General features: G+C 40.0%; 1 protein-coding gene across 1 annotated transcript in view; it reads left to right on the forward strand.

The window, feature by feature from the left end:
• LOC133613777 (WD repeat, SAM and U-box domain-containing protein 1-like) overlaps window positions 1-20,460 on the forward strand; it is a 90,009-nt gene that overhangs the window by 177 nt on the left and 69,372 nt on the right. Inside the window, exons 2-6 of the mRNA XM_061971557.2 lie at window positions 4,530-4,655; window positions 5,650-5,760; window positions 6,032-6,214; window positions 11,211-11,221; window positions 17,976-18,358. Coding sequence (XP_061827541.2) covers window positions 4,530-4,655; window positions 5,650-5,760; window positions 6,032-6,214; window positions 11,211-11,221; window positions 17,976-18,358 — 814 coding nt within the window. The remainder of the gene's footprint in view (window positions 1-4,529; window positions 4,656-5,649; window positions 5,761-6,031; window positions 6,215-11,210; window positions 11,222-17,975; window positions 18,359-20,460) is intronic.

The raw sequence follows: 20,460 nt of genomic DNA on the forward strand, positions 1-20,460 counted from the left end.
CAACTTCCCACTTTTTCTCAGTACATGATGGACGCGGTTAACTTAGTTACGTGACTTTTTAAACACTGTTGTCTACTTACGTAGCAAAACATTTCAGCTACCATTGATGCACAACTTGCAGGGATTATCCACATTATTTCTACGTTATCTATTATCTATTGGTCAATAGATGGGTGGGTGGAACAATCCAAACATTGGTATCATGATACAAGGGTTGTATCGGCATCGAAACGATAGTAGTGTGATGAAATCGATATTTGTTTATGTTCACAATTTTGTGTTTTTTGTTGTGGAGTACAAATATAATAATATATTGTTCCCAAACTTAGGTAAATAGTTGTGATTGATGATTTGAAATAAAGCCAAAAGTAGTTTTTGCTTTTGTTTTCTTATGTTGCACTGTTTGGCCTGCTGGCCACATGCAGTATGGGTGGATAGACTTTATGTCAGTGGTGTCAAACTCATTTTAGATCGGGGGCCACATGGAGAAAAATCTACTCCCAAGTGGGCCGGACTGGTAAAATCACGGCACGATAACTTAAAAATAAAGACAACTTCAGATTGTTTTCTTTGTGTAAAAATAGAACAAATCATAATGTTGTTTTTTTGGTTTTTTTTTTTACACTTACATGTTGCGGTTAATAGTATTCTCTTTGTCATTATTTATACTTTCTGAATAAATTATGTGACGATGTTCATCAGTGTTAATTTTGGTGTTAATTTTCAATCTATCAAGTTAACAAAATAATATCAAAATCAAATTACAGGTTGTTATTTATGTAGTTTGCTCATTTTCTTTAACTGGTCCACTAACATCATGTGGTTTATTTTATTACATATGAAGCCAAATCTGCAAAGATACAAATAATTGCTATTGCGGCTTCTAGCGGACACACTTAGAACAACAGTTTCTTCCATTAAAAAATGTCGGCTGTTTTTTATATTTAGCAAACTCATCCCGCGGGCCGGATAAAACCTGTTCGTGGGCCTGAATCGGTACCCGATAGTACCAACAGATTTTTTTCCTCCACACTGCCTTTGATGTCACAGGGTGTAGGTGACGAACCCCAAGATGCAGAGATGGCAGGCTTGGTGCAGGAAAACTTGATTTAATTTAACACTAAAACAAGAACAAACAAAAGGGTACAAACTAGTGATGGGTCCGGCAACACCGATGCATCGGCGCATGCGTCGACCTCATCGAGCAAAACCCTGTGTCGGTGCGCATACCGCTTTTAGAAAGTCACGTGACCGATCATGAGCTGTTTCGGTCACGTGACCGATACGCAAACTGTGTCGCACTGACGCCTCCTCTGTGCCCTGTGAGCTGGTCTTTTCTACAGCCGGAGAATTGAATTAATAACTAAGAAGAGAAATCGTCTAAAATTTAATACGTTGGAAAAACTGTTTTTTTTAAAAATAAAAATGTGTAAAAAAAAAAAAAAAAAAATTCCCAGTCCACAAGCATCCTCACTCACAACACGTTCTCTTAGATCTCCATGTTATGATACATGTTAACATTATTTATTGACTGTATCTAAAAAAGATAAACATATATTTTTATTTAAATGAAGATATTAAATAATCCTAAATACAATGACTTGGTTTATATTATTGTATATATCGGGTCATAAAATCAGTGTCAGTTGAGTCAGTCCATAGGTTGCCTGTAGGGATTTTTAATGTCCAGCAGATGTCAGTATTTAGTGACACAGTATCGACACAGTATCAATACAGTTTTGCAATGTGTCGAAACGCTTCATGACGCCTCATCAACCCATCACTAGTACAAACAAAAGGCGCGCACAAGGCGGAGAAAAAACTTGGCTATGAACAAAAACTAGCACAAAGGCTAACTGTGGACAAGAAACAAAAACACTTACTGTGACACGAAGGAACTATGACATGAGCAGAGTGAACAGAAGTAGACACAGCTACAACGATAAGTATTAATGACATTGACAATCATTAGCGACAATACTCCAGCCCTTACTGGATGGCAAGGCAGGACTAAATAGTAGCTGGCTGATTGACACCAGGTGTGGCCAGGTGCCAATCAGACACAGCTTAGGGGTAAAAGCACTCAGGGATACAAGCAGGAACTAAAGACAAAATAAGAGCGCTGACAGGAAATAAAGACAGACACAGAGGAAAAGCTAAAACATGACCAAACTGTCACGGACAAGCCCGACATTTGAGTCACAAAAGAAGGCCTGACGCAATCTTTATGTCAGGGGTGTCAAACTCATGTTAGATCGGGGGGCCACATGGAGAAAAATCTACTCCCAAGTGGGCCGGACTGGTAAAATCACGGCACGATAACTTAAAAATAAAGACAACTTCAGATTGTTTTCTTTGTTTAAAAATAGAACAAGCACATTGTGAAAATGTACAAATCATAATGTTGTTGGGTTTTCTTTACACTTACTTGTTGCGGTTAATAGTATTCTATCTTTATTTGTTGTTATTTATACTTTCTGAATAAATCATGTTATAATGTTCATCAGTCAACTCATTGGTGTTAATTTTGAATATATCAAGATAAAAAAAATAATATCAAAATCAAATTACAGGATGTTATTTTTGTAATTTGCTAATTTTCCTCGACTGATGTCTATCTGTGTTGGCCCTGCGATGAGTTGGCGACTTGTCCAGGGTGTACCCCGCCTTCCGCCCGATTGTAGCTGAGATAGGCTCCAGCGCCCCCGCGACCCCAAAAGGGAATAAGCGGTAGAAAATGGATGGATGGATGGATGATGCACTAACATCATGTGGTTTATTTTTTATTTTTTACATATGTAAAGCGTAATCTACAAAGATACAAATAATTGCTATTGCGACATCTAATAGAACAGCAGTTTCTTTCATTCAAAAATTTGGGCTCATTTTTATACTTCACAAACTCATCCCGCGGGCCGGATAAAACCTGTTCGCGGGCCCTATCGTACGTTTGACATCCCTGCTTTATGTAATTAGGAATCATTTCATTTTCATCATATCGTTACATTGTCCTTGGTTAATGTATTTATATATTGTTCAAAAACAAAGTTATTGATATATATATTTTTTAATTTGCTGAAAAATCTGTGCAATGTGTTCTGTTCTGATTAACAAATGGATGTCAGAAATCATGAGTTTTATCCAAGTAAAAGGTATCGGCATCGGCAGGACTGCCCTTGTATTTACTTGGTATGGGATTGTTCCCACAATTTGTATTATTGTCCGTCTCTAGTAAATGGCCAACTAAATCTGAAACAGATTACTGGTTAAGCAAATTTGTTTGTCATGTATAAAAGGAAATAATATTATATAACTACAACTTTGGGATTAATTGGAGTATAATTCTTGTTAATGTATTGGTAAATAGTAGAGGTGGGTGGAACAGTTCGCACATTGGTATCATAATACCAGGGTTGTATCGGCATCGAAACGTTATTGGTGTGATGAAATCGATGTTTGTTAGTTTTCTTCTGTTTATTTTCACAATTTTGTGTTTTTTGTTGTGCAGTACAAATGTAATATTATATTGTTTCCACACTCAGGTAAATAGTTGTGATTTATGATTTGAAATAAAGCCAAAAGTAGTTTTTGCTTTGGATTTCTTATGTTGCACTGTTTGGCCTGCTGGCCATATACAGTATGGATGTATAGACTTTATGTAATTAGGAATAATGCTATTTTCATCATATTGTTACATTGTCCTGTGTTAATGTTTTATATACTGTGCAAAAACAAATGTATTCATTTTTTATTTTTTTATTTTGCTGAAAAGTCTGTGCAATGTGTTTTGTTCTGATTAACAAATGGGCGTCAGAAATCATGAGCTTGACAACTATCCGGGATCGGCAGTACTGCCCTTGTATTTACTTGGTATGGGATTGTTCCCACAATTTGTATTATTGCCCATCTCTAGTAAATGACCAACTAAATCTGAAACAGATTACTGGTTTACCAAATTTGTTTGTCATTTATAAAAGTAAATAATATCATATAACAACAATTTTGGGATTAACTGTAGTATAATTCTTCTTAATGTGGCATAATGTCAGATTAAACCACTTTTAAGCCATGTTCTTTAAGCAGGTATTTAAAGGGTCTACTATTCAGGCGAAAAAGTTGTTGAGCAAGTTTACTAACAATTAAGGAATTATTTAAGCAGAAATCCTGTTAAATAACCACAATATCCTAGTAAAGCAGTGTTGGGACCAATGCACATACATTTAAATGACTTACTAGTCAGTAATGAATGTCTCTTGATGCATATTTGCTCCTATTATGAACAAATGCACAACTAATTTATTGCTGCTTTCTATAAAACGCTCCATTGCTAACGGCATGTATTGCTACTCTACCAAACTGCAGATGAGTGTACAAGTTCCACTTTCCAATTTGCATTTTAAAAGGACACCAAATTTACCATATAGCTACTACAGTATAGTCTTTGTTGGTAGAATGTGCTCTGGCACCTTTAATGTATTGCAAGCAAAGCCTAAATATCATTAATGTTTATGTTCCAATTTTTTTGTCAGACTGTCCTGCTGATGGGCGCACCTGGTTGCCCTTCAAAGACAGATGCTACCACTTTGTCCATGGAGAAGAAGACAAACTCAAAGTGTACACTATTGAGAAGGCGAAAAGCCTCTGCCAAAACCACGGTATGTCAATCAATAATTAGTTGAGAAAATGTTGGATCTGCACGATCTAGACCAGTGTTTTTCAACCTTTTTTGAGCCAAGACACATGTTTTGCGTTGAAAGAATCCGAAGGCACACCACCAGCAGAAATCATTAAAAAACGAAACTCAGTTGACAGTAAAAAGTCGTTGTCGCAATTGTTGGATATGACTTTAAACCATAACCAAGCATGCATCACTATAGCTCTTGTCTCAAAGTAGGTGTACTGTCACCACCTGTCACATCACACCCTGACTTATTTTGACTTTTTTGCTGTTTTCCTGTGTGTAGTGTTTTACTTCTTGTCTTGCGCTCCCATTTTGGTGTCTTTTTCTCCTTTTTTGGTATTTTCCTGTAGCAGTTTCATGTCTTCCTTTGAGCGATATTTCCCGCATCTACTTTGTTTTAGCAATCAATAATATTTCAGTTGATTTTATCCTTCTTTGTGGGGACATTGTTGATTGTCATGTCATGTTCGGATGTACTTTGTGGACGCCGTCTTTGCTCCACAGTAAGTCTTTGCTGTCGTCCAGCATTCTGTTTTTCTTTACTTTGTAGCCAGTTCAGTTTTAGTTTCATTCTGCATAGCCTTCCCTAAGCTTCAATGCCTTTTCTTAGGGGCATTCACCTTTTGTTTATTTTTGGTTTAAGCATTAGACATCTTTTTACCTGCATGCTGCCTCCCGCTGTTTCCGACATCTACAAAGCAATTAGCTACCGGCTGCCACCTACTGATATGAAAGAGTACTACATGGTTACTCTGCCGAGCTCTAGACAGCACCGACACTCAACAACAACGCATCATTTGCAGACTATAATTACTGGTTTGCAAAAAATATTTTCAACCCAAATACGTGGTTGAAAATCCCTGATCTAGACAATAATTCTCATTTTTGGTTCGACAGCTAAGATTGCAGGTGTACCTAATGTTGTGACCAGTGACTAGATGTGCTGATGTTTTTTTGTTCTTTTACAGAGCTGCTGACCGTCCAGAGTGCTGAGGAGAATGACTTTGTTGTCAAATATAGCCCAGAGGTGTGGAAAGGCCAAGTCAACGTTTGGCTGGGAATGTATTTTGATACAAACAGTAAGTGTCATGTGATCCGCGGACGCGTGGAAATATGCTCCAAAAAGTTCTATTTTGTACACCTGTATTCTAATTTGCTTACTAGGCAAATTGAGCCTGACTGTAAAGTATATCCTGACACAACTTCAGGAAATCCTGCTTTTTTTTTTCTTTTTCTTTTTTTTGCACAAGTTTTTAGGAAGTGAAAGATGCACATTAGTGACTTAAAAAAAAAAGTTGTATTTTTTACAGTGCAGTACCGTTTGTGCTGATGCAAAATGCCTCTTAACAGGTGAAGACATGAAATGGTTCGGTGAAGATCTGGTGAGATTCACAAACTGGGAAAGCGGATCGTCTTTATCCGATCTCGTGCCACTGGATAAATGTGTGGCCCTGCACAGTGACACGGGGAAGTGGGAAACTGTCAGCTGCTCAGATGACCTGGAGAATGGAGTGATATGTGAGACGGCTCAGAGTATGTATTACTTTTTCTTTCAACGCTGGAACCTCTGAGGAGAGATGATACTCGTTCTTTTCATTTTAATTATGATTTGGACTACATGGGAAATGGAAAGTAAAAATGAAAATATAGTTCCATTTGAGCTATATTTTATATTGCCCAACGGAGCAGCTATAAAACCAATATTGTAATAGCAGTAAAGAGCAAACTACATTTCTGACACTTCATTGTCAACACACACACGCACATGAGTTTCTCACAGACAGTTGAGTAGAGTGACCAACATTTTAAAGCGCATGCAAAGGTAAATAAATCTGCTGGATGCTGATTATTAGGGGTGTACTTTTTCACTTCCGATTTCGATACCGCAGTGGCAGGCCATGCGTTTCCCACCTAGGCCTTCAGTGATGTCCGACTTCAAAGATTACCTCTCAAAATACCATCATTGATGTCACCACATGACCATTGCTGGAGAAATACTATACAGAAACACATTTACGCACTACTGGGCATTGAATCACCACCAACAGTGTACAAAACGGGTTATTTTCTGGCGCATTTAAAAATCAATAAACCCGCATCAGCAATTAAAACATATCTTATGTGGTACTGTCAAAATTAAAATTGCAAAAAATGTATCAAACGTGAAAAAATAAAGAAATAAAATATCTGAACTCACAATCTGTAGTGCAGCCATTCGAGCTTCCGGGGTTGGCCGACATGGTCTCACAAGACGTAGTTTCTCTTTAAATTTCCTTCTTGAAAATGGCCTTGCAAATATATGTGTTGTTTTGTCTAATCATAAAAGATGCAGACGAGGCGTGTTGGCTGACTTATTAAAGTTTACTCCACAAGGTGCTCATCAAAAACATCCCGCTGAACGGGGGCTACTGCGCATGCTCTTCACTACTGTGGCATGCTGGGTAATGGAGTTCTTATGTTACCTAGCTCATAACATCACAATATGTATCTGACTTAGGCCAGCTAGAAGGCCTTACTGACAACAACTCGTGATCTGATTGGCTATGGCAACTGTCTATCAACTGTATGTTCGTTCACTTACAGTGCACATACGCCAGCATTGTTGATTCTGAAGGCTTCAGGCAGATTTGGTACAGCATGGCAACATAAGCTGTCTGAATTCTGATTAGATAAAAATTCTGTAAACTAGAAATAACAGCGGGCAGCACGGTGGCAGAAAGATTAGTGCGTCTGCCTCACAATACGAAGGTGCTGAGTAGTCTGGGGTTCAATCCCAGGCTCGGGATCTTTCTGTGTGGAGTTTGCATGTTCTCCCCGTGACTGTGTGGGTTCCCTCCGGGTACTCCGGCTTCCTCCCACCTCCAAAGACATGCACCTGGGGATAGGTTGATTGGCAACACTAAATTGGCCCTAGTGTGTTAATGTGAGTGTGAATGTTGTCTGTCTATCTGTGTTGGCCCTGCGATGAGGTGGCGACTTGTCCAGGGTGTACACCGCCTTCCGCCCGATTGTAGCTGAGATAGGCTCCAGCGCCCCCCGCCACCCCGAAGGGAATAAGCGGTAGAAAATGGATGCATGGAATAACAGCGCTGGAAGGAGCATAATATGTCATGAAGAGAATATGAATATTTTTAGATATTTAGGAAAAGTAAACAAAAAAGTACTTTTGTCTTTAATTATGATCATGATTTCTGGTTATGTTAGGCCAGCAGAGAAGGCCTTGCTGGCCCTGACGGCACACCACTGCCGAGCCCCGAGTATTGATATTAATCTGATACGATATCAGCATGAATCACAGCACATACTTCATTTTCTAGTGTGAAATGTTAGAACAAGCTTAATCAAATGAAATTACTCAGAACAATGGTAGGTATTGGGGATTGACCGATTTTAAATCTGTAATTGGGTGTATTTAAAAAAATTGAATTTCCAATTTAGATCAAATGAGGTTTTCTTCACGCTGTAGATTCATTTTGAGCATGATTTTATGTGTACGGTAAATGACCAACAAATCTAAACCTTAGAAATTAAAGTTTTCCTTGACTTGCACCAGTATCATAAAAATAATAATCTGTCAGGCTTTAGCACATTAAATTTAGTAACTCGCATTACCTAATGTGTATACAGTAAATATATGCACACCCACATTAACTTTTACCCCAGTAGCCACAGTAAGCATACTTTACTCCAAGCAAGCGTATTGCTGTGGCATAGATCAATAATCCCTAAAGGATCACATGACAGTTGTGACTGGTAAAACAGGTTTCGTGCAATCTGATTTTTGCAACATGACACTTTTTCAATGCCAGCTATCCTGTTGAAGGTCACAGCGATCGAGCCTACGCCAGCTGACTTTGGGCAAGAGTAGAGGTCCATCCTGTTCTGGTCACCTGTCAATCACATATAGACAAACTAGTATTCACCATCACATTCACACCTAGTGTATGTTCCAACAAAGAGTCAACCCCATTTTTACTTTCTCCTGAGTGTAGAGCACCTCATTAGGCTTGTGCAAAATTCCAAACATGCAATATCAAGTGAATTAATTAGAATTACAATTGAATTGTCTCTGCCCCACATGTTGAATTGGAATTACAAGAAAAGGGATACAGTTGTTTGCAATTCAGAGAACTTCCTGTAGCCAAATACAGTCGTCCCTCGCCAATTCACTCTATCGCGGCTTTTACAAATATTCATTTATTAAAAAATAATTTCATGGTTCCTCACTGTTTCGCTTGTGACTGTGGCCTTTTAGTACTAGTAGTCGATTCAAATATATGCACGTTACATATTTTTGGCCTGAAATTATGCACTTTCAAGCACAAAATGTCTAAATGAACTTAAAGTAAGACATCAAGTTGTTGTATTGCACAACAGATCATCATCAACACCAAACATGTTGCAGTATTTTCACAGGTTAGTGCTCGTGTTTACAAACTGTTACTTTACACTTGTGTCTTATTTTTCCCATTATTATCAGAATCAGCTTTATTGGTCAATGTTTATCACACAAGGAATTTGATTGTGCTCTCTTTGTTCAATGCAAGACACAAAGATAAACGCAATGTCCACTATATTGGGTAAAATGTGTGTAAAAGGGTGTTATTTTATGTCGAGAGGGCTCCAATAATGTCCCAATCTATATTTAGAAGGTCGTAAACCGTTTTTTTATGCTCTATCATGAAAATGTTACATCTATAAATAAGAACTCCTACTTTGTGGAAATCGGGTCTGCCACCAATTAACAGCAATAAACGAGAGACGACTGCAATAGGAAAAGTTTGTCACGTTTCACAATGGTTTTGCCTAAAATACTAAAATATTTTACCATCCTGCAATTTGACAAATTATATTATTTGTTCATTATAATCATTTGCTAATACTTATTTATTACAGTTCTGTTGTATATAAGATGTTTCTATTCTTAATTGTCGATAAAAGCTATTTACTGTAATCAAAATATAGGTTTATAGTAATAATATTTTTACACAATATGTAAAACTTACATCTACAGCAATGTTTCTTATTCATAGCCACAAGCGCCACCTAGAGGACTGCCAAAAAAGTTATTTTCATTAGCTGTGGTCTGTATGGGCCGCAGCGGTACTCAGTTGTAATACACTTTCCCACCACTTGTGGCAGTAATGACAATCGCAAACAAACAGAAGAAATCTGGAGCAAAAGTCAGAGAGAAGTTTCTTAAGCGCCAAAATTATGACTAAGTGGTAAAGTTGTATATTCATTTGCATTTAAGTTGTATTTACAGTTAAGTTAAGACACATATTGATTATTATTTTAGTTTATTTGTTTTAGAACAAAATAGACTTTGTGACGTCTTTTGTATTTGTGGATGTGTTGTTTTTTGTCTGAGAGTAACGATCAAGCCTCGTTTAATACATGTAGCGTTAAATTTGACCACTAGAGGGCGACAACGTTAATAGTGATAAATCACATACAATGTTTGGTGTGTGAATGATGTGTCATTTCTACATATGTAAACATTTGTAGTTTATTGTGTGAATATATTAACACTAAACCAATTTCATTAAGGTGAGATACACAGTGGACATCCCATCCTTCCATTTTCTACCGCTTGTCCCTTTTATTTATGTAAAATACACAACTGACATTATACTTCTGTTATGTTTATAGTTTCAGTCTTACAAATCTAAATGAAGGAAGAAGTGTAAAGAAGTAAAACTAAGGAAGGAAAACAATTTAAAAGAAGGAACATCAATCCTCAACAAAAACTAGAGCGTATTCTTCATACTGTTAGCCGGCTGCACGCGCTGGAAACAAGCAGCGAGGGCTGAGTAATGAGTTTATTGACAGTGCAGTGTGAAAGCCGATTACTTTGCCGTTTACTTTGCAATTAAGTAAACACAGTCTCAAAGCAATATATCCCACAGAGGCACTTTTTGATGAAACATCCACATTTCAATGTCCGGCCCCTGAGCCCTTTGGCCACTGAAACTCAATCAATCAATCGATCAATGTTTACTTATATAGCCCTAAATCACGAGTGTCTCAAAGGGCTGCACAAGCCACAACGACATCCTCGGCTCAGATCCCACATCAGGGCAAGGAAAAACTCAACCCAATAGGACAATGAGAAACCTTGGAGGGGACCGCAGATCTGGGGACTGCCCCTCCCCCCTGGGCGACCGGTGCAATGGACGTCGAGTGGATCTAGCATAATATTGTGAGAGTCCAGTCCATAGTGGATCTAGCATAATAGTGAGAGTGCAGTCCATAGTGGGGCCAGCAGGAGACCATCCCGAGCGGAGACAGGTCAGCAGCGCAGAGACGTCCCCAACCGATGCACAGACGAATGGTCCACCCTGGGTCCCGACTTAACAGCCAGCACTTCATCCGTGGCCACTGAACCTGTGCCCCCCACTCCACGAAGGAGAGGGGGGCAGAGCAGAAAAGAAACGGCAGATCAACTGGTCTAAAAGGGGGGTCTATTTAAAGGCTAGAGTATACAAATTAGTTTTAAGATAGGAATTAAATGCTTCTACTGAGGTAGCATCTCTAATTGTTACCGGGAGGGCATTCCATAGTACTGGAGCCGCAATAGAAAACGATCGATAGCCCGCAGACTTTTTTTGGGCTCTGAGAATCACTAATAAGCCGGAGTTCTTTGAACGAAGATTTCTTGCCGGGCATATGGTACAATACAATCGACAAGATAGGACGGAGCTAGACCGTGTAGTATTTTATACGTGAGTAGTAAAACCTTAAAGTCACATCTTAAGTGCACAGGAAGCCAGTGCAGGTGAGCCAGTATAGGCGTAATATGATCAAACTTTCTTGTTCTTGTCAAAAGTCTAGCAGCCGCATTTTGTACCAACTGTAATCTTTTAATGCTAGACTTAGGGAGACCCGAAAATAACATGTTACAGTAATCGAGACGAGACGTAATGAACGCATGAATAATGATCTCAGCGTCGCTAGTGGACAAAATGGAACGAATTTTAGCGATATTACGGAGATGAAAGAAGGCCGTTTTAGTAACACTTTTAATGTGTGACTCAAACGAGAGAGTTGGGTCGAAGATAATACCCAGATTCTTTACCGAGTCGCCTTGTGTAATTGTTTGGTTGTCAAATGTTGAGGTGGTATTATTAAATAAATGTCGGTGTCTAGTAGGACCGATAATCAGCATTTCTGTTTTCTTGGCGTTGAGTTGCAAGAAGTTAGCGGACATCCATTGTTTAATTTCATTAAGACACGCCTCCAGCTGACTACAATCTGACGTGTTGGTCAGCTTTAGGGGCATGTAGAGTTGGGTGTGATCAGCATAACAGTGAAAGATAACACCGTACTTGCGTATGATGTCACCGAGCGGCAGCATGTAGATGCTGAAGAGTGCAGGGCCAAGAACCGAACCATGGGGAACTCATCACCTTACCTTAAAGGGGAACATTATCACAATTTCAGAATTGGTAAAAATATTAAATAAAATATTAAAATTAAAAATCAGTTCCCAGTGGCTTATTATATTTTTCAATATCCCTAAAAAAAAGCTTCAAAGTGCCTGATTTTAACCATCGTTATAAACACCCGTCCATTTTCCTGTGACGTCACATAGTGAAGCCAACACAAACAAACATGGCGGAAAGAACAGCAAGCTATAGCGACATTAGCTCGGATTCAGACTCGGATTTCAGCGGCTTAAGCGATTCATCAGATTACGAATGTATTGAAACGGATGGTTGTAGTGTGGAGGCAGGTAGCGAAAACGAAATTGAAGAAGAAACTGAAGCTATTGAGCCATATCGGTTTGAACCGTATGCAAGCGAAACCGACGAAAACGACACGACAGCCAGCGACACGGGAGAAAGCGAGGACGAATTCGGCGATCGCCTTCTAACCAACGATTGGTATGTGTTTGTTTGGCATTAAAGGAAACTAACAACTATGAACTAGGTTTACATCATATGAAATACATTTGGCAACCACATGCACTTTGAGAGTGCAGACAGCCCAGTTTTCATCAATTAATATATTCTGTAGACATACCCTCATCCGCTCTCTTTTCCTGGGGGTCTGGCGGCAGATTTCTTTGACTTTATTGTTGGAAATGCATCTGCTTTGAGTGTCGCAGGATATCCACACATTCTTGCCATCTCTGTCGTAGCATAGCTTTCGTCGGTAAAGTGTGCGGAACAAACGTCCAATTTCTTGCCACTTTCGCATCTTTGGGCCACTGGTGCAACTTGAATCCGTCCCTGTCCGTGTTGTTACACCCTCCGACAACACACCGACGAGGCATGATGTCTCCAAGGTACGGAAAACAGTCGAAAAAACGGAAAATAACAGAGCTGATTTGACTCGGTGTTTGAGAAAATGGCGGATTGCTTCCCGATGTGACGCCACGTTGTGACGTCATCGCTCCGAGAGCGAATATTAGAAAGGCGTTTAATTCGCCAAAATTCACCCATTTAGAGTTCGGAAATCGGTTAAAAAATATATGGTCTTTTTTCTGCAACATCAAGGTATATATTGACGCTTACATAGGTCTGGTGATAATGTTCCCCTTTAACATAGTCCGAGGTCACATTGTTATGGGAGACACACTGCATCCTGTCAGTAAGATAGGAGTTAAACCAAGACAAGGCTAAGTCTGACATACCAATACGTGTTTTGATATGCTCTAATAAAATATTATGACTGTGGCCCTCTTCATTATGTAGTTGAATAGCCCTGGTTTATGCAATATTCTGGAAATCATGATTGTGGAATACACCAGAATGATCAATTGGAATTTGCAATTCTGCTTCCCGTGTCTCAACGTCAATTCAAATTAATTTCAGTTTAGAATTTGGTAGACGTTCTCAATTCAGTTTGGAATTTTGCACACCACTATCCCACAATGCTGCTCCGTAGAGCATCCATCCACCCATTTCTATAATGCTTATCCTGTTCAGTCAGGAGTGAGCTGGATCCGATCCCAGCTGACCAAATAATGTCATGTCCGACCCATTCTTTTTCTGTCATTGACTTACCGTACATGTACTGTATTTTCTGTTTTTCAGAAGCAGAGGAAACCAAGCAGAGTAAGTATTTCTTCCACTGTGCCCCCCCCCCTCCACTTTTATACTATTTTAATTCATGGTTCACTTCCTTGCATTGTCCATTGTCCGCCATCAGGACCCAGCGCACTGCTGTCAGCACTGGTCATTCTCAGCGTGATCGCCATTGTTGTTGTCTCTGCCGTCATCTGGTTCCTGCACCAGAGGCACCAAAACCCGGGCTCCTCTGTCGTCACGGCCTTCGAGTACCACCCTCCGTTCAGAGTCCTGGACTCGGACCGGTCCTGCCTGGTGGAGGCCGAGGAGCTGGACAGCGGGCCATAGGGCAAGGCTCTCCTCAGGCTCCATCCATCCACACAGTGGGTTACATAGAGTGCCAAATGTTTGACTCAGAGTGTGAGGTAAATCAGTATTTCCAACATTGTTCAATCCAGTGTAGCCTTGCGTGCATTTAATTCACTTCATCATCAGGCACTAATCTCGGTTGAATCACTCGTATTACTCAGTATAAACGCTTAGTGATAGCATTTTCAGCACTTCGCATGATAAAAACACCTGTGATCAACTCTTAAGAAGGGCAAAAAGAAACAACTTTTTTTTTTTTTTAAATGTTGCCGTCTCTAAGCTTCTGTTACACTATAACCTTTTGTCTCAACAACTAGTCATGGTAACAATTACTAAATGATCAAGTTACGTTGTCTGAGTTTGCCCAAGAACACACAACTTGACATTTTGAGTGAAAAGCTGAGCTGACTTCTTTACAAAAGTGTAAATGTTGCCAATGGATAAATGGATAATGACATTGTGCTCAGTTCAGAGGCAAGACAATCTCATCAGTCCAGTTGCGATTGATTTAATGCTCTAAGAATACAATGAATTAATATTCTCAGACTGCATTCCTTTTATTTCTATTAAAGACCAACACAAACTGTTGCTAAATACTTTCACTTTTAATATTTTGCACAATAATCAAACTGTCTTCCAGTTGTTGTTTTCCTCTCTTTAAATCGAAAAGTGTATTTAATGTAATTAAAAAAGATTGGCATCTTCTATATTAGAGAACATATATGTGTCCATTATAGCAGAGAAATCAAAGCCAGAACTGAAGATGAGAAAAGTGTTACTTGTTCAGAATGTTTTATAATAAGGCCTGGTGCAAGCTTTTAGCACAATCTGAGCCCTGCGTCTTCATAATAAAGTTACTCTGAGAAACACTTTGTGTGCATTTTTTCAACTACTTGGAGTCACAAGTGTTGGTTGTGTCGACATTCAAGTTGATTTTGTAATATGGACAACAACTCATGTTAATGTGCAGGAGCTATGAGGACAAAAACATACAAATGATTGACTGTTATATGGCGTCCCCTTGTGTTTATAAAAGGTAGCGTTTCTAAGACGTGACTGTAGTTTGTCTCTCGTTGCCGTTCATCCATCCATTTTCCTACCGCTTGTCCCTCTCGGGGTACACCCTGGACAAGTCGCCACCTCATCACAGAGGCATTTCTGATAAACATATTTTTATTACATATTCTTGATTTCTTTAACAAACTTTACATTAAATGTATTAATATCTTTTGTGGAAGGTTGAACGTTTAATAATCTTCTTCCATACTCTTTTGTTTATAAAACATTTATAATGAAATCATTCTTGACAATGTGCCATGTGTTTTAATCACCATTTACAGGACTGCTTGGTAACTTATTAGGCCTTTAAAAAGAAAAGGAGGCGTGGCTTCAGCACATCGTCACCTGACATAGCCATCAGTAGGGTTGGGCGATACTGCACATTTTGGTATCTGTTCGATACCAAGTACCGTACAATACCGACACTGACACCGATACTTTCTATCTTGAACATTTTAACATCCATGAGTTTGGTTTGAATTATATTCCGAATCAAAATGTATTTTATAAACTTATTTGTGAATAATCAAGCAATAAATAAATATGGCAATGTAACAATATCAACAAAATATTCCAATAACTGCCTAGTTTAGTACATATTATCTGTTGAGCAAAAACATGTGTTGGCCCTCATTCAACTCCATCCATCCATTTTCTACCGCTTATTCCCTTCGGGGTCGCGGGGGGTGCTGGAGCCAATCTCAGCTACAATCGGGCGGAAGGCGGGGTACACCCTGGACAAGTCGCCACCTCATCGCAGGGCCAACACAGATAGACAGACAACATTCACACTCACATTCACACACTAGGGCCAATTTAGTGTTGCCAATCAACTTATCCCCAGGTGCATGTTTTTGGAGGTGGGAGGAAGCCGGAGTACCCGGGAACCCACGCAGTCACGGGGAGAACATGCAAACTCCACACAGAAAGATCCCGAGCCCGGGATTGAACCCCAGACTACCCAGGACCTTCGTATTGTGAGGCAGATGCACTAACCCCTCTTCCACCGTGCTGCCCCTCATTCAACTCTTTTGGCTTTATTATTCCCTGATCTTATTTACGTGACAACACAATGTCTAATAAAAAAAATAAAAAAAATACAACAAATAACTGTTGCGTGCCCAACTTAGTTAGTGCACTCTAAGATAAACAAAACACAAAGAAAGCTTATTGTTGTTTTTGTTATTTTTTATTGAACAAAAAACATACATTTATAAGTCACACAAAAGTCAAGGCACTTTCAACATCAAGGAAAGAAAACAAAAGCAAATACAGAGTAATAATGCAAAAAAAATATATATGAAAAAAAGGGCTACCTAAATCACTTTAAATGTTTTTAACTAGGATATCAATTTAAGGGCTTTTGTACTCTTAATCATCCTCCAAGATTTGATTGATAATTGTAACCCATTAAGCCAATTAGAAAATGTAGGCTTTACTTTCATAAATCGAATTTTTTTTTTTGCCTGGAGCATAATAATGTTGACAAACGTTTCTGTACAAAAATACCAAATTTGATGAACGGGGACAAAGAAAGCTTATTGTCTTTTTTGCTAACACCTGTCATCATCATATCCTGTGTCCCCCTACGTATTTGGAACCGTGATCGCGGGGCACCTGCTGATTGGGCTGGGCATTGCTCTGGTGTATCGTCAAATTCGGAAGACGATGGCAGCCACTCAAGGAGCCCAACGGCTGTTCGTCGCAATGGAAGGATTGGGCCGGGCTGTGGGAACACAGACTGTGGCGATTTCTGAACTGAATCGCAAAATGGATCACATCATGGAGAAGTTTGCTGAGAAGGAGAATTGAATTGAATTTGAGAGAATCCAGCACGGACACATCGAGCAGGCAAGTCATTGTTTTTTCTGACTGCTCGAAGAAAACAACATCCTAATCTACGATTTGACTCCCTCGAATGGCCTTGACGCTACCAGGAGCAGGCTGTTCTGAAAAACACCCCCGAGGACACCTCAACGATGGACGCTTTTGACCTTCCTTTTTCTCAACAACACCTGGTGTCGAACTTTGAGATCGGCCCCAGTTCACAAAAACATTTCAACATCACACCCAAGTTAATTGGGCATACATGCACGCACCCGCCCCTTCCTCAACCAATGTCTTCACCACTGCTTAATTCCTGGGGTTATGGATGGCTAGTAGCGCTTTATAGCAGCAGGCCGGCCTCCAGGGCCCCAAATCCCCCCCCCCCCCTCGTTGCGAGTTGTTGTGATTATATGTAACATGTTTATGTGTGCTATGCTATGTGAGGTTTTTTCCCCTGGACTCAGTCTGGACCCCCTCCCGAGGGTCCAGCCTTAGACCGATATTTTTTACTCTTCCCCCCTTTCCCAATATCACCTTTTTCCCACCTTTTTTAAGGAGCGCCGTAAGTGGCTGATCCGTTGGCGGTCCCGTCTTGTCCCCCTGTAAACGTATGTCTGCTCTTAGTGGGACTGTGCCGAAAATGACATTTCAGTTCTTATGTGTCTTGTTAAAGAATGGACAATAATAAAGCATCTTGAATCTTGAATCTTGAATCTTTAAGTTCCCCCTACAAATGTCCCGTGACCTGAGTAACCAATACATGACAATAACTACTTTATACAACAATGCTAGCTAGTATTGATCAATACTGATATCGATACCATCGATATTGGTATCGATATTGATATCGATATTGGTATCGAGGCTATCGATAGTTGCATCGATCCACCTTTATTGCGCTATCAGACTTTATGGCTCATGTTGTTGGGACTTTGTGCTGACAGATTAGTGTGTTAGTAGACGAGAATTGGTCTTGTTGGGTGTTGTTGACGTGAGTGAGCCCCAGGATGCAGGTGTGCCATGAGAGGAGTCTCCAGCATCACACTGACGAGGTGACCTGCTGCACCTTCTCCGCCTCCCTGCTGGCCACAGGTTCAGGAGACAAGAGCCTCAGGCTGTACGACACGGCGGACTTCTCCGAGCTCCCCTGCTCCCCTCTCTGGGCTCACGACTATGGAGTCCGCAGCTGCTGCTTCACCCCCGCTGGGGATTACCTGCTCAGCTGCTGCGCGGATGGCTCCATCCTGGTGTGGAGCTGCCGGTCCGGGGAGGTGGACTCGGAGCTGCAACACCCGAACCGTAGTCCTCTCCGGGTGTGTGCACTGGCCCCCGACTCCTCCCTCCTGATAGCAGGGGCCAGTGATGGAACTGTGGCCCTTTGGGACTTTCCCTCCAGAACATTCCTCAGGTACTGTGAGTTACAGGCGCCGATCCCGTGGGTGCTGGGGCCCCGAAGACAATGCCAGGGATTTATGGCAACATTCAATCTTTAAATTAACTTATGAATAATCAATATTGTTCTTGTTAATTTTTGTGGCGAATAAGGTCTGTTTTATATGATAAAGAAGTCACAAATAATTGAACAAAGTCTTACTTAAACTTCATTGTGCCGAATAATGAACTAATGATACACTCATCTTGATTTTGAACCCACTGCACACAAGTGAATGAAGGGCATACTTAGTCAACAGCCCTACATGTCCCACTAAGAGTAGCAGTATGAACAACACCAACACTGTCATAAAAACGTACTAAAAAAAACCAAACACGTTATCTAGGGAGTTACCCAGATGAGTTCTAGATAGGTTAATTACATATTTAAAAAGTGAAAAACGAAATTATATATGTTGAAAACAAAAATGGTTTCAAACAAATCCATGCAATAATTAGTATTTTAGTGCATGTAAACATACCGACTGTGTGTGGTTAGGTTTAGTGTGGGCCATTTAAGAGTCTTGTGTATGGGGGCCAGAATTTGGTGTTACGCCCCTAATTTATGTACAAACCCCGTTTCCATATGAGTTGGGAAATTGTGTTAGATGTAAATATAAACGGAATACAATGATTTGCAAATCATTTTCAACCCATATTCAGTTGAATGCACTACAAAGACAACGTATTTGATGTTCAAACTCATAAACTTTATTTTTCTTTTGCAAATAATCATTAACTTAGAATTTCATGGCTGCAACACGTGCCAAAGTAGTTGGGAAAGTGCATGTTCACCACTGTGTTACATGCCCTTTCCTTTTAACAACACTCAGTAAACGTTTGGGAACTGAGGAGACACATGTTTTAAGCTTCTCAGGTGGAATTCTTTCCCATTCTTGCTTGATGTACAGCTTAAGTTGTTCAACAGTCCGGGGGTCTCCGTTGTGGTATTTTAGGCTTCATAATTCGCCACACATTTTCAATGGGAGACAGATCTGGACTACAGGCAGGCCAGTCTAGTACCCGCACTCTTTTACTATGAAGCCACGTTGATGTAACACGTGGCTTGGCATTGTCTTGCTGAAATAAGCAGGTGCGTCCATGGTAACGTTGCTTGGCTGGCAACATATGTTGCTCCAAAACCTGTATGTACCTTTCAGCATTAATGGCGCCTTCACAGATGTGTAAGTTACCCATGTCTTGGGCACTAATACACCCCCATACCATCACAGATGCTGGCTTTTCAACTTTGCGCCTATAACAATCCGGACACGACGTCCACAGTTTCCAAAAACAATTCTCGTCAGACCACAGAACACTTTTCCACTTTGTATCAGTCCATCTTTGATGAGCTCAGGCCCAGCAAAGCCGACGGCGTTTCTGGGTGTTGTTGATAAACGGTTTTCGTCTTGCATAGGAGAGTTTTATCTTGCACTTACAGATGTAGCGACCAACTGTAGTTACTGACAGTGGGTTTCTGAAGTGTTCCTGAGCCCATGTGGTGATATCCTTTACACACTGATGTCGCTTGTTGATGCAGTACAGCCTGAGGGATCGAAGGTCACGGGCTTAGCTGCTTACGTGCAGTGATTTCTCCAGATTCTCTGAACCCTTTGATGATATTACGGACCGTAGATGGTGAAATCCCTAAATTCCTTGCAATAGCTGGTTGAGAAAAGTTTTTCTTAAACTGTTCAACAATTTGCTCACGCATTTGTTGACAAAGTGGTGACCCTCGCCCCATCCTTGTTTGTGAATGACTGAGCATTTCATGGAATCTACTTTTATACCCAATCATGGCACCCACCTGTTCCCAATTTGCCTGTTCACCTGTGGAATGTTCCAAATAAGTGTTTGATGAGCATTCCTCAACTTTATCAGTATTTATTGCCACCTTTCCCAACTTCTTTGTCACGTGTTGCTGGCATCAAATTCTAAAGTTAATGATTATTTGCAAAAAAAAAAAAATGTTTATCAGTTTGAACATCAAATATGTTGTCTTTGTAGCATATTCAACTGAATATGGGTTGAAAATGATTTGCAAATCATTGTATTCCATTTATATTTACATCTAACACA

Source organism: Nerophis lumbriciformis, linkage group LG13 (genome assembly GCF_033978685.3).
Source record: "Nerophis lumbriciformis linkage group LG13, RoL_Nlum_v2.1, whole genome shotgun sequence".
Lineage (NCBI taxonomy): Eukaryota > Metazoa > Chordata > Actinopteri > Syngnathiformes > Syngnathidae > Nerophis > Nerophis lumbriciformis.